Source organism: Aulonocara sp. 'chitande type north' Nkhata Bay, linkage group LG17, assembly GCF_057382095.1.
Source record: "Aulonocara sp. 'chitande type north' Nkhata Bay isolate Kocher_YH1m ecotype deep benthic linkage group LG17, A_spYH_male_GT1.1, whole genome shotgun sequence".
Lineage (NCBI taxonomy): Eukaryota > Metazoa > Chordata > Actinopteri > Cichliformes > Cichlidae > Aulonocara > Aulonocara sp. 'chitande type north' Nkhata Bay.
In genome coordinates this window covers 19,582,020-19,594,703 of record NC_141360.1, presented here as the reverse complement: position 1 = coordinate 19,594,703, position 12,684 = coordinate 19,582,020, and the positions used below count along the sequence as shown (strand labels likewise).

At 39.1% G+C, this 12,684-nt stretch overlaps 2 protein-coding genes across 2 annotated transcripts; both read right to left on the bottom strand.

Moving 5' to 3' along the window:
• Positions 1-898: 898 nt before the first annotated feature.
• On the bottom strand, positions 899-4,854 carry LOC147309970 (class II histocompatibility antigen, B-L beta chain-like). Its single transcript, XM_086270450.1, has 5 exons — positions 4,795-4,854; positions 4,432-4,698; positions 3,829-4,122; positions 3,604-3,738; positions 899-3,259 (listed from the first exon to the last, which is right to left on the bottom strand). The coding sequence occupies exons 1-5, from the start codon at positions 4,844-4,846 to the stop codon at positions 3,210-3,212; spliced, it is 798 nt and encodes a 265-aa protein (XP_086126576.1). The 5' UTR covers positions 4,847-4,854; the 3' UTR covers positions 899-3,209.
• A 1,113-nt stretch (positions 4,855-5,967) lies between these two features.
• On the bottom strand, positions 5,968-7,980 carry LOC147309969 (H-2 class II histocompatibility antigen, A-Q alpha chain-like). Its single transcript, XM_086270455.1, has 5 exons — positions 7,894-7,980; positions 7,208-7,363; positions 6,832-7,074; positions 6,424-6,705; positions 5,968-6,335 (listed from the first exon to the last, which is right to left on the bottom strand). Exons 2-5 carry the CDS (start codon positions 7,260-7,262, stop codon positions 6,205-6,207), a joined length of 711 nt encoding a protein of 236 aa, XP_086126581.1. The 5' UTR covers positions 7,263-7,363; positions 7,894-7,980; the 3' UTR covers positions 5,968-6,204.
• Positions 7,981-12,684: the final 4,704 nt, after the last annotated feature.

Genomic DNA, 12,684 nt, shown 5'->3' with positions numbered 1-12,684 from the left:
CTAGTTAGTATCTATCTCTCAACCTCAAGCACTAGCTCAGGCTCCTTCCTCAACACAGGTTCCATGTCCCAACAGCCAGCCTCAACAGGCAGGGATAGGTCCACCGAAGACCCCGCTCTTGACCACCAATCAATACACAATAATCCAACTCCTACGGTGCCTCCTATGGGTAGTGGACCCGCATGAGGGCAGGCTCATGTAGCTTGTTAGGGCTGCACATGGCTTGGCTTCATGGACTAAGGCCCAACCACCAGGTGCTCTCTGCCACGCTCCCTCCCCAGGACGGCTCCAGGGTGGAGCCCGGGTAACCCTTTTCCGGGCTGGATACACCAGTCCCTTGCTTTTTTAATCACTCTTAATAGTTGATAGAATTGGCCGAGTGAGCAAAGAGTATGATACACCAACAAAATTCTCAGTTGAAATACACTCTCTCCATGACATTCATGACAATGACAAAGGGTTCCTGTAGCTCATGTGGTAGAGCAGGTCTCTTACTAACTGGAAAGTTTGTGGTTCAATCCCAGTCTGTAATTTCCTTGTGCTTCTTCTAGTATACTTCATCTCTATTCTCTACCATCAGCCAAGCAAGCTGATTCATTCACCATACACACATGGATCACTCTCCAACAAAAACCAAAGCAGCTAAAATTGATCATCAACTTATTTGGCTACTTAACTGACCAGATCAATATCCCAGAAGTTTCATCGACTTGACAGTATAGTCTGATTAAAAAGTTTTCATTCAATTTCTTTGAACACTATATTCTTTTTACATGTGAAAAACACCACCTTCGAGGGCCCCACCGACTGTCTGCTCCTTGCATCTGACTGCCAGCAAAAAAATCTCTACATATGATATAGATATAATATCTCTAAACAAAGATGGATCTATCAACAATCACAAATAATAATAGCTTTATTTGTATAGCACTCTTCAAAACACAGAGTTACAGTTATTCACAGTTTAAATAAAAGCCATACATTAAAGATAATTACACATATTTCACCACGCAGTCAGACATTCATTCCAACATACATACATACTTGCAGAGATGCAAATGGCTGCATACTCAAAAAAAAACCCCAGAAAGCTAGAAAGATAATCTATAAACATGTGTTTTCAGCAGAATAAAATCATAAAAACAAAATAAATGAATAAAAATCACAGAATCACAGCAAACCTCGCCTCAAGTTTTAAAATCAGACAGAGGGACAGTCCAGAGACCCCAGCTAGAGTATCAGAGAGGCTGACTGCAGTGATATCATAAGCTCTGTCTTGAGTGTTGTTGTTGAAGCTCTCTATGCACTGTTCTTGAGCTAATATGAAGGCCACATGAAGTCTGAATGTCTGTAACTCTCAACTCTGCATGTGGTTTATAAAAAACTGTAGTTTCCTCATTCTGAAGAGGTGAATTCAGAATGTGTGTGCGTGTCAATCAGGTTGTGTAAAGTGACAGCACTAGGCCTTTGCCAAATGGTGTAAGGCTGAAATTAAGTGCCTTTATAAGGTACTTGGCCACAGAGTGATTGGCAGAAAGCGATAACATCAAAGAACAGGTGTGCTTAAATGAGCACCTGTGGGTTTTCCCCTGGTTTATTTCTTAGTGCTGCTGAACATCTTCCAAACAGATCAGTTCCTGTTTTACACAATGCTACCTTTGTTTTTACTAAAACCTGTTTATCCTCTTACTGTTCACCACTTACGTGACACTATTCCCCTAAAAGTAAATACTGCCCACAGATTGAAGGCCATGGCAGAGGTTTGCACTCTGAGTGCTTCTTGCTTGTTCTGAAATTGCTGTCAGTCGTACTTTTACGTTTCCTTTAACTTAACCTGATTTTTATTTTCTTTGGGGATTTTTTGTTTTAATCATTGTTGTATTTATATAAAATTTTATTTCTTTATTCTTTTGATCCTCCTGCTGTAACACAATAATTTCTGTTGTGGGATCAATAAAGTATCTCTCTGTCTATCTATAGAGTGATCCGTGGACATTGTGGATTTATTATCAGGTCGGATTCAACTCTGTTTCCAACTGTTTACACCTCCATACGCTGAATGTTGCTTCTTTGCATTACCTTCTGGGTACTGCATCTTCTCATATATTAGCCTTCCTTGTTGGTATAGCGGTAAGTATCCCCACCGGTTGGACCTGTGCTAGATATTTGTTTGATGCCTCGATGGAGAGATTTTTTTTGAGTAGCATTCAAATATCTCAGTGAATACAGAATAAAGATTACCACAAAGTAAGAAAGCACAAGACAAGGCTAATCAAAAGGTATAGGCTGAAGCATATGCTTATTACGCCAACCCTTTCAACCCATGCGGCTCCTTTACACAGGGCTCGAAGCAAAGAAAAAAACAAAGCAAAGTAACAAAACAAAAGACAAAACAAAAAACGTTCCACCTTAGATAAGCAACTACATCAAAGCAAAACAACCAAGAGTTTCAGTATTATTATTATTATTATTATTATTATTGCTCTTTTCATTCTTGATTTATATATTTTTCTAATACTCTATTTTTAAACATGTTTTTAAACAAGGAAAATGAACTACACCTTTTTAAATCACTGTCATAACTATTCCACAAGTTAACTCCTCTAGAAACACATATTTGCTTTATGTTTGTCCTTATCTTGTTTGTGTGTTTTTTAAAGAAACCTGTTCCCATATTGACTTTCTCTGACTTTAAACAGCTTCTGAGTACTGTGGCAAAGCAAGTTATTTTGTGCTTTATACATTATCTGTGCCATTTTATATTCAACTAAATCATAAAATTTCAGGGTATTCAGATTAATAAACAAAATGTTAGTTGGTTCTATATAGTTGGAGATAATCATTCTCTTACTTAATTGCTAGGAAGGTACCATGTGGGTGTGCATACTGTGGGTAGCTTTTGAACCATCCTATTATTCCAGGGTTTTTCTACTTTTCCACTTTCACCACTGGTTAACTCACAGGGTTTACTGCTTAATGAGGGTTAATGGCAGTAGATACAGTGTAATCATTTTTCTATAAAATTATATTACTATACTGTATAAGAGTATTAACTACATTACACATGTATCCTCTGTCCCGTAGGTAAAAAATGCAAAGCCCCGGTCACTCCAGTCACTCACAACAGACATCGTTATTCAAAGAGCTGTGATATTTGGGGCACCTTGGATGGAGCGTGCCTGTATTTTTGAGCCTGTTTGCTCAGGCTGTTAAGTTGCTCCAGCTTCAGGAAGGGATTCCACAGGAATGAACACTTGTCCTGTTAAAAAGAAGAGCATATTTATCATTTTAACAACTCTATTGGTCAGATTTACTAAGTTAGCAAAACTTAATATTGTTGCAACCACAGAAAAGGCCCAATTTATGAACACAGCAAGAGCAGCATAGAAAAAAATGATGATGATGATGATGATGAGGCAACAGATCTACTTAATAATGATATGCACTGTAGTAAGAATAGGAACAGGATTTTTTAAGGATTCTCTTGAAAACAGAAGGTTAAAGAGACAAAGTCATGAAAGTTACTGAGTGCTGGGCACACCGAGGCTTTCAGTCTTAGATCAGAATATGTTATGTTATGTACACTTCTAACAAACTCCTTACTTTGACACACAGTGATGTATGCAGCAGACTTCTTATTATAGTAGATGATTCCAGATATTGCAATAACAAATCCAGTCACGAGTCCGCACAGTCCAACAGCTATCTGAGTTCGTTGTTCCACTGGGAGGGAGGGGTCTGAAACAGTGAGATAAAAGTGAAACTCGTAATTATGCAGCTTCAGTTTTATCTCTCTACCTTTAATTGGCATCACAGCAGCAAACTTACCCCAGACCACAAACATCGGCTCGGAGAGACCAAGGTGTTCGACCATACAGGCAATTTTTTCTGCTGAAGTTGGGATGTACTCCAGGTAGGAATGAGTCTGGTAGTACCAGTCACCATCAGGCATCACGTCAGAGTAACTGACATCTGTGGTCACCTCCTGGCCGTTCCTCATCCACATCATTCTGATTTGTTTTGGATAAAAGTTGTAGGCACTGCACACAAGCGTAGATGCGTGCTCGCCATTAGGCCTTTTCACTGATTTTAGTCTGACAGTGGGTATAGTTGTCAGATTATCTAAAAAAACACAAGTTCAATGCTTATGATTAAGAAAAATACATTAATACACCTCCTCTGTGAACAGATGTATTCCTTAAATATATGTAATGTATCGTAGAATCGTTGTCAATTATGGCATACTTGGAAATCAACTGTAATGTCATGCAACTGAGCAAAACAAATGAAGTACTATTTTTATTTACAGTAAAATAAATATAATAATCTTATGTCATCAAAAATTATCAGAAAAATATTTGATGTAAAAATTTCACGGCATCAAAACTCCATTCAACATTTTAAAACATTATTAAGAAACAAATCTCTTACATATGGATTGGATGAGGTCTGATGTGTCCGTACACAACAGTTTCCTTTCAATCTTTCTTGTTAGTGCATCAAAAGGATCACTGTTCCACCATTTTGCTGTTTCAATTGAATACGCTGTGAATCCCGTCCAGTTGCCTCTTGTGCTGTTGTACTCCATCATCAAGTTCTTATTAAAAATACTAGTTAATATGTACTCGGTTTTTTCAAAGTGTGGCCCTTTGAATGTACAGCATGCTCTCACTTGGTAAAAGTCTTCATCTGTGAGAACTGAAACAAAAAGAAAGAAATGTACTGACGTTAAACATAATAATTCGAATTTAATATTTCACTGATTTGTTCAAACAGAAGACCTTTGCAGCTCACCTGGACCGAAAAGAGAGGCAGCCACAAACAGGATAAGCTTACGAGTGTACATGTTGCATGTGTGTTGTACGACGATTCAGGAAGATGACTTAATCTGCAGCATTTATATGTTCACCAAAACGAGGAAGCGAAAGCAGATAGGCTGATATAACAGTAAAACACTCAGTGGAAACTCCCTCTATCCATTACATTTATGACAATAACTGATAATGATTATGACTTTGCTCCTTTGTTTAGCTAGCTCTTGTTTGTGCACTAATACTAGATGAAGTGACTTCTGTGGACAATCAAACTGTTGTTTGACAATCAGAAACAGTAGAGAGATGTGGGAGCATTTTATGTTGAGACTGTAAAGAAGAATGTTTTGAACTGTAGATTAAATGTGCATAAATTATAAAGATTTGACATGTTGGTTAATTAAGTTCTGTTAGATTTTGTAAATGGATGATAAGCAGATGAAAAATTCATATAAAGAACCCGACTCTAGCAGCAAATGAATGTTTAGAGCTTAAAATAGATTACAGAATTCAGCCTACAGATATGCTTTCACTTTTATAACAGCTCTTGTGAAAAACATTACTGAAATTTTCTTGTCGGTAAAGTGAACTGTATAACAAAACCTCATATTCTGTCGCAAAAATAAGGCACCTAAATAATCTCTGCAACTATACAAACTTCTTAAAAACTATTTTCCAGAATGTTTTCACTTGTATTGGTTTATTTATATATTTTTTAAACTTAGTTTTCACATCTGTGTAAATAATAGTGTAGTAATTAATAATACTTATGAAGTGTGATGACTTACAATCAGGTAGATGTCTCAGCAACAATGTGTTTAATTCGTTTATGGATACATTCTTTTTTCTAGTCTGGTTTTTATTTTATTTCAGTTGAAAAAAAAGAACCCCACAATTAAGTCTTTTTTCTCATTCTACTTGGCATAATGCACCTAATATGATTTTAGAGTTATGGATCATTAGTGAGGCATATTTCAGCGCTAGAATACCAGTAATGCAAACTTCAAGCTCTGCACTAATGCTAAGAACCAAAAATGTGCTGCAGCGTGTCACATCTAAAAGTGTCGTGTGAAAAGTGCTGGTATCACCGTTCAGCTTTACTGCACAGTATTAATAGTATGAAAGAGTTTTATTATAGAAACACTGACACATCAGCCAAAGAACTACTGCTTTATTTTTTAACTAGAAAGACTTAAATCTGTGGGACTAGTGTATTCATAATGGAAAATGTCAATTGTCGCTGGTAATTTTAACACAGCATATGAGCCATTACACAAGGAATGAAAATAAGAGACAGTTCAGGTTTCTCAGTAAACACAGATGAAAGTTATGCCTGCTGGAAACAAACCAAGGACTATGCAATCTGAGCTCTATAAAATATGTAGTATACATCTCAACCAGTGGGACCAGATTTCCCTGCTTTAAAAAAAAAGTAGGTTCCTATGAAAACTCCAATCAATCCAAGACTCAGGCCAAGTCCACAGAAGACAGCTGGACCTTTGCTGAGCTCATCTGTTTCAACCTCTGCAGAGGACAGCAGAAAGAAATGATGAATTCTAGACATTAAATCGTAATATATGTGCTAAAATATCTGAAGCTTCTTTGTTCTCACCCCAAAACTTGGTCTGAGGCTCGTCCAGCAATTCATGTTCCACAGTGCAACTGTAGATGTCTCCTTTCTCTGGCACAAAGTTGAAGTAGGACAAAACATAAGCAGTCCCATCAGGATTGGACAAAGTTTTGATGAAAGGGTCTTCCACTGTTACTTCTACATCATTCTTGGTCCACTTAATGTTGATCGAAGGAGGAAAGAAGTGGTTGATGAAGCAGATGAGGGTATTATCTTCCCCTGTTATCACTTCATCTCTGGGGTAGATGATGAATTCTGGTGGTTCTAAATTAAATGAACACATGATTTTCTTAAATTCAACTTTCTCGTTTAAAAAAAAAAGATCTAAAAAACTTGCAGCATAAACAGTGAAAACTGAACAGGAAACATAACAGTTTGAGTTTCACTGACCTTTTTTCTTTATTACAGACTTGTCTGGCTTCCATCTGTAGATGTCATTTTTGCACATACTTCGATATAATACTGCATATTTGTAGGCGTTGGGTAAATGAAAACTTACGGGAATTTTGCTCTCCCAAATCAGAAGATCTTTTTTAAAGTCTGCATAGTATACGTCATCACCATCGAATGCTGCACAGATTTGAGTATCACTTGAGTCAAAACATCCATAGATGTGACAAAGTGTATGACTTCCTAGGATCAAGTGACAACACAGTTAAAAACACAGTGTTAATATATTCTAAATTACAAAAACAATAAATCATAAACACAGCTTACAAAATGAAAGTTTACGGATTAACCAGTAATGGGAAATAATGATACCTACCTTCAGCCTCGACGCAGGCTGCTGTAGACAAAATAATTATGGTTTTAAGGAACATATTCAGTCTGTACTTCTCGGTGTTCTGCCTTGTCTTTAGTATCAAAGTTGACGCTGATACAAGACAACTTCCTCATTGTTAAACAAATCATATAAATGTTGCTGGGAAGAGAACAGGAGGAGGGGAAGAGTCAAGTAGAACTTGTTGAACAGCTTAAACTAAGATAAATACAGTTTATTGAGCAAAAAATCAAATCCAAATGAACACATTCACTGTGGATACTGTTGGGTTTTTATGAGAGCGAAGCCAAAAATGCTCAAATTATCAGTTTTCACAATTTATAATTAAACATTTAGAATTTCAAATTAGTTTTACATGGTGCCGTGGACCTCCGTCTCTCTGGCTCAGAGACAAAATGCTGCTATACTCAGGCAGTAAAGACTTTTATTGCGTGTGGTAAAACCAGAATGTTAACATGATTGGTCAGCAGTTGGAGACTTTAGACCCTGTGTATGCCGGCTTGTACACATACACGAGAGACACGAGAGTTCTTCTTTACTTATGTTTACTGTGCTTCTCTAAACGTACACAGGTACACCGTAGAACTGGTGATTACAATTGTACAAGAAAATTATATTCCAGCCTTTAAACATATTGCAATATAAAATTCACAAAATATAAACAAACATACCACTTTGGCCTGCAAGTGGACAAACCAGTGTATTTTGAGCTTAGGACTTGTTATCGCTTCTTTGACATTCACACATCTCGACTGTCACCATGAGCAGCTTCTTTGACCTTTTTTTCCCAAAACAGGAAGTGGCCTCTGGTCTTACCTTAAATGTTAACATGCTCAACATAAAAATAAAACATACAAAATAAAATGCGTTAATTCAAATTACATTATCATTACAAGAGCTCCGCCTAGTGGTCAAGTACTAACAATCCAACAGCTGTTACACTATGTCTGACTCATGTTTCTTCTTCTGCACCTTTTTGGACATTCCCTAACACCAGAATTCATAGCCCTGTTGTTCTCTAGACAAGTCAGAACTAAAGTTTTATACCTTGTGGTGACATCACCAGTCCTGGCGGATGATCCCTCTCACACATTCCTCAGAGAAGAAGGCTTCTCTCTTCTTATGGCTGTTAGTATCTGAGTCTAAATCCAAAGCTATCCTACAATGCATATCTGTGTGCAATATAGGATCAAACATAATATATATCACATATATATATATATATATATATCACATATATATATATATATATATATGTGATACAAATTTAGGTAATTGTGTAATATAAAATAATGGGAGTACATGAGCTTAGCAGATACAACAGATGGTAAGTGTTGATGGCTAAAGTTGAGTCTACTCATCCTCCATAAGCTCTAATTCATAATCTTTACAAGCGTGGCAGAAGAATAGGGTTGCCAACTCCCTGAAAAATAAATAAGGGACACCTCGTTGCCAGGGCCGGGCAACCCAGTTGTCTTCACCCTTCCCAGTGTGGTGAATTTTCTAGCTCTTTTTTTTTTTTGTGTGAAATTATTTTTTTTAACCATTTGACTTGAAGTTGATTTAAGTAGATGCATATTCTATTCTTTGTGATATGAACACATGTGAAACAAGTGATCATTTAGCCATTTATTTTTAGCTCAAAATGACAACATTAACACAATAAAACAGGTCTCTTTCTTAAACAGAAGCCTGTCATTGTCATGGTCCTGGGCCATGTGGGCCCAGTATTCTCAGTTCCTTGTATTTTTGTATTTCGTTCCTTATTTAGGTCTTGTTTCCTGAGTTGTCCTGTTATGTTGTTCCTTATTTGACTTCCCCTTGTGACTCTTATCCCCTGTGTGCCCCTCTATGTATCTGTGAGCCCTCATCTCCCCTCGTGTTTCATTTCCATGTTTCCCCAGCCCACTATGCCCGTGCTCTCTCTCTCCTCCTGTTTGCACCTCTGTGTACTTCCTGTTTTACTTTGACAGTCTCCCGTCAGTGTTGTTTACTCCTGCCATGTCTTGTTATGTTTATCTGTGTCAGCTGTGTTCCCATGTGTGGCCACTTCCCCTGATCATCCCTCTTGTGTATTTAGTCTCTGTGTTTCATGTAGTCTGTGTCGCGTCGTCTGTGTTTCCACCCTCTATGTTTCCATGCCCGGTCTATTGTATTCTTAGTCATAGCTTTACCTTAGTTATTCCCAGTTTAGGTTTCTGTTTAGCCACGCTATCCCTGCTGTATTTGTATACCTTGTCATCAGCCACAATAAAAGGCTCGCTTTTGTTTAAAGTTCACTCCCGTCTGCTCACCTGTGTTCGCACCTGGGTCCACCATACACACCACCGCAGGGTCTGTCACAGCGGACCGTGACAGTCATGCTTAACTTTTGAGAATATAAGTAAATCTTTCTTTAAAAGAACTCTGTCCTGCTTAACTTAAAATAATAGAAAGAAAAACATTCTTGTAACAGTGCACATTTAGTGCATTTAGTACAACTGGCTTCAGCTGAGGTATTATTTCAGCTTTTCTAATGCTAATCAGCTGTTCCTGTTTGTAAACCCGCTTGTTCCCATGATTACGCATCTTAACTCATCATCATTATTCATCTATGTATTACTTTTATGTATTAGTCATCAATTTGTTGTAATCATCTATCCTTGCAGTTGTTTATTACACAAAATAAATTATATTATCACACTTCTGGCCACATAGCGCTGATATTCACTGCACATGCCCATATTAATTTTTTCCAGCCAGGTGTTTTCCTTTTCCCATTCTTCCCTTTCTCTGAGGGGAACAAACATTGCTGCTCTAATGCTGGGCTTACACTGTGCGGTTTTTGGCCCATTTTGAGATGATTTTTGAGTCGTGCGACTGATTTGGTGATCGGACCGATTTTGGCCTTCGTCGTGCGTCGTGTGGTATACGTGGGGTAACGAGAAGCCATTAACACCTCACGACCAGCTCCCGATCATCAATCGCTCGTGAGGGTCTCACCACAGCCGCTCACACTGCTCACGCGCAAACACGTAAACGTCGGTGAAACAGACGGAGCAGCACGGCAGTGCAGCGTGTGATCTGGACACAAGCGATGGAGGCACAACTTGTAGAACTTTGGAAAGCTCATCCGAGCCTTTTTGATGTGGCATCACAAAATTATCACGACCACAACAACCATGAAAATAGTTGGATTTACATTGCTGCTCAATCACAGCTGCCTGATCAATGTCTTTCATTAGCAATTTAGCAAAGTTGATGATGGTGGTGTGTCTGTGTGAGTGAAAGACAGAGAGAGCGAGCGACAGATTTTCTGTTATAACCTTCATGTTATGGAGGCACAGTGTGAGCACTCAGGTCGCATCAGAGCATCGGGCGGTATAGTGTGAGAGACCCTGCATCGTGACCTATGAACTTCTAACCCCTGCGAGACAATCGTGCAGTTTGAGCAGGAGCTGAATAACGCGACTGAAAAAATCGCACAGTGTTTGCCCAGCTTTAGGTGTACTGTCATCCGAGACTTGCACCGCAGTGTCGGCGTTTGTTTCCCTGTTGGCCATGCTTGTTGTTGTGGTCACCTGTTGTCTTCCGGTATTTTCTCCGGAAGCGACCTTTCCTCGACCAATGAGATGAGCGGTAATCTGAATTGTCATACTCGAATTGTCATAAGTGTGCTGTCAGCTCATTGGTCACAAAGCAGGAGAGGGGCTGGGAATTATGTTTTCAAACAAAGCGTTAATTCCATTAAAAGTTATAGACTACTTTTGATTCTCACTGTATTACGGGACAAAGTGCGTCCCTTATTAGCTCAATACGGGACGTGTACTTTTGTTTCTAAATACGGGACGATTCCTGTTGCATCTTCAAAAAATAAAAATACAATAACTGAGCCTTACACCGGAGTATCGTTGCACTGGTTTACTGAACCTTTCTTTCAGGGCATGTACAGAACATGAGCATCCATTTTCTACTGCCTCCTACAGGACACACACTTCTTCCACTTCCTTACACATTAATGTAACACAGAACTAATACTGCCTCTCCTGGCATTACCATTGTAACAACACACTCATTCTGTTTCTTTCAGAAGAATAACAGGAACTTAGGATGTAGGTATCTATGAATAATAACTATTATATATATTCATATATTTATATAACCACTTATTTCTTGCGATACCACATCTCCTCCCCCCTTAAGTCAACAACTCCCTTGACTTACAAAATAACTGTTTATCTAAAGAATGCTTAACAAGCAATCAACATGTAATTAAGGTAACCATACAACCATACAACTGTACATAGGTTTCCATGTTTCTCTTTTTTTTTTTTTTCTAACTAGGAAGGTACGTCCTTCCTGTGAGATCAGAGCGCATTGTTGCTCTATTTCTGGAAGATCTCACACTACCTAACAAAGTCCTTTAAAGTCTCTGGTGGACGTCTCTCTCTCTGGGAACGTCGCAACACGGGTGTCACTGAGGAGTCTCCGGGAGCTGGAGTCTCCGGAGCATAAGGCAACTCCATTGCCGGAGGTTGTGGAGATGTGTCCAACTCCAATGGCAAGCAGCACTCAGGCACTGATTCTTTGTCAAGCAATGGCTCTACCTCCCTGTCTGGTGTACTGGGAACAGTGTCAGCCACTCTTGCTCTCACCTGATCCACGTGCCGCTTCACAGTTTGACCTGATCCAATGGTAACAATGTAAGACACTGGACCCGATGCTCTCACAATGACTGCGGGAATCCACTTCGGGCCATAGGAGTAGTTTCTGATGAAGACCTTGTCTCCTGGTGTGAAACTTCTCAGTCTTTTCTTGGTGTCATGATTTTCTTTCTGTTTCAATTGTTTGTGCTGCACTTTTGTTTTCACATCAGGCATGAGCAAGTCCAAAACTGATCTGAGTCTCCGTGACATCATCAACTCTGCAGGTGATAAACCAGTAGTGGCATGCGGTGTGATGCGATAACTGAACAGAAATCGGGACAGTCTGGTTTGCAAGGTATCACCTTTGACTTTCTTCATCCCCTCCTTAAAGGTCTGGACCGCCCTCTCAGCTAGCCCATTTGAAGAAGGGTGGAAAGGTGCTGATCTTACATGGTCAATTCCATTCTGCCTCATGAATGACTCAAATTCAGCACTTGTGAAACATGTTCCGTTGTCTGAAACTAACATTTTAGGTAGTCCAAACACACTGAAACTCTGGCGCAGTTTCTCTATAGTTACCTGTGATGTAGAGGATTTCACAGGGTAAATGTCCATCCACTTGGAATAAGCATCCACAATGATTAGAAACATCTCCCCGAGGAAAGGCCCTGCATAGTCCACATGGATTCTGGACCATGGTGACTCCGGCCACTCCCAAGGGTGTGATGGTGCAGTAGGTGGTGACTTGGAGTGTTTCTGACACTCCTCACATGCCTGCACTTCTCTTTCAATGTTCTCATCCATCCCTGGCCACCATACATACGACCTTGCCAAGCC

Excerpts from the sequence above, each read along its gene's own strand:
- LOC147309970 (XM_086270450.1), bottom strand. The coding sequence starts at position 4,846 with ATGTACACTCGTAAGCTTATCCTGTTTGTGGCTGCCTCTCTTTTCGGT. Across the intron at positions 4,699-4,794 it reads TGCCTCTCTTTTCGGTCCAG|TTCTCACAGATGAAGACTTT; the intron begins GTGAGCTGCAAA and ends TTTTTGTTTCAG. Across the intron at positions 3,739-3,828 it reads GCCGATGTTTGTGGTCTGGG|ACCCCTCCCTCCCAGTGGAA; the intron begins GTAAGTTTGCTG and ends TCACTGTTTCAG.
- LOC147309969 (XM_086270455.1), bottom strand. The coding sequence starts at position 7,262 with ATGTTCCTTAAAACCATAATTATTTTGTCTACAGCAGCCTGCGTCGAG. Across the intron at positions 7,075-7,207 it reads AGCCTGCGTCGAGGCTGAAG|GAAGTCATACACTTTGTCAC; the intron begins GTAGGTATCATT and ends ACTTGATCCTAG. Across the intron at positions 6,706-6,831 it reads GTCTGTAATAAAGAAAAAAG|AACCACCAGAATTCATCATC; the intron begins GTCAGTGAAACT and ends CATTTAATTTAG.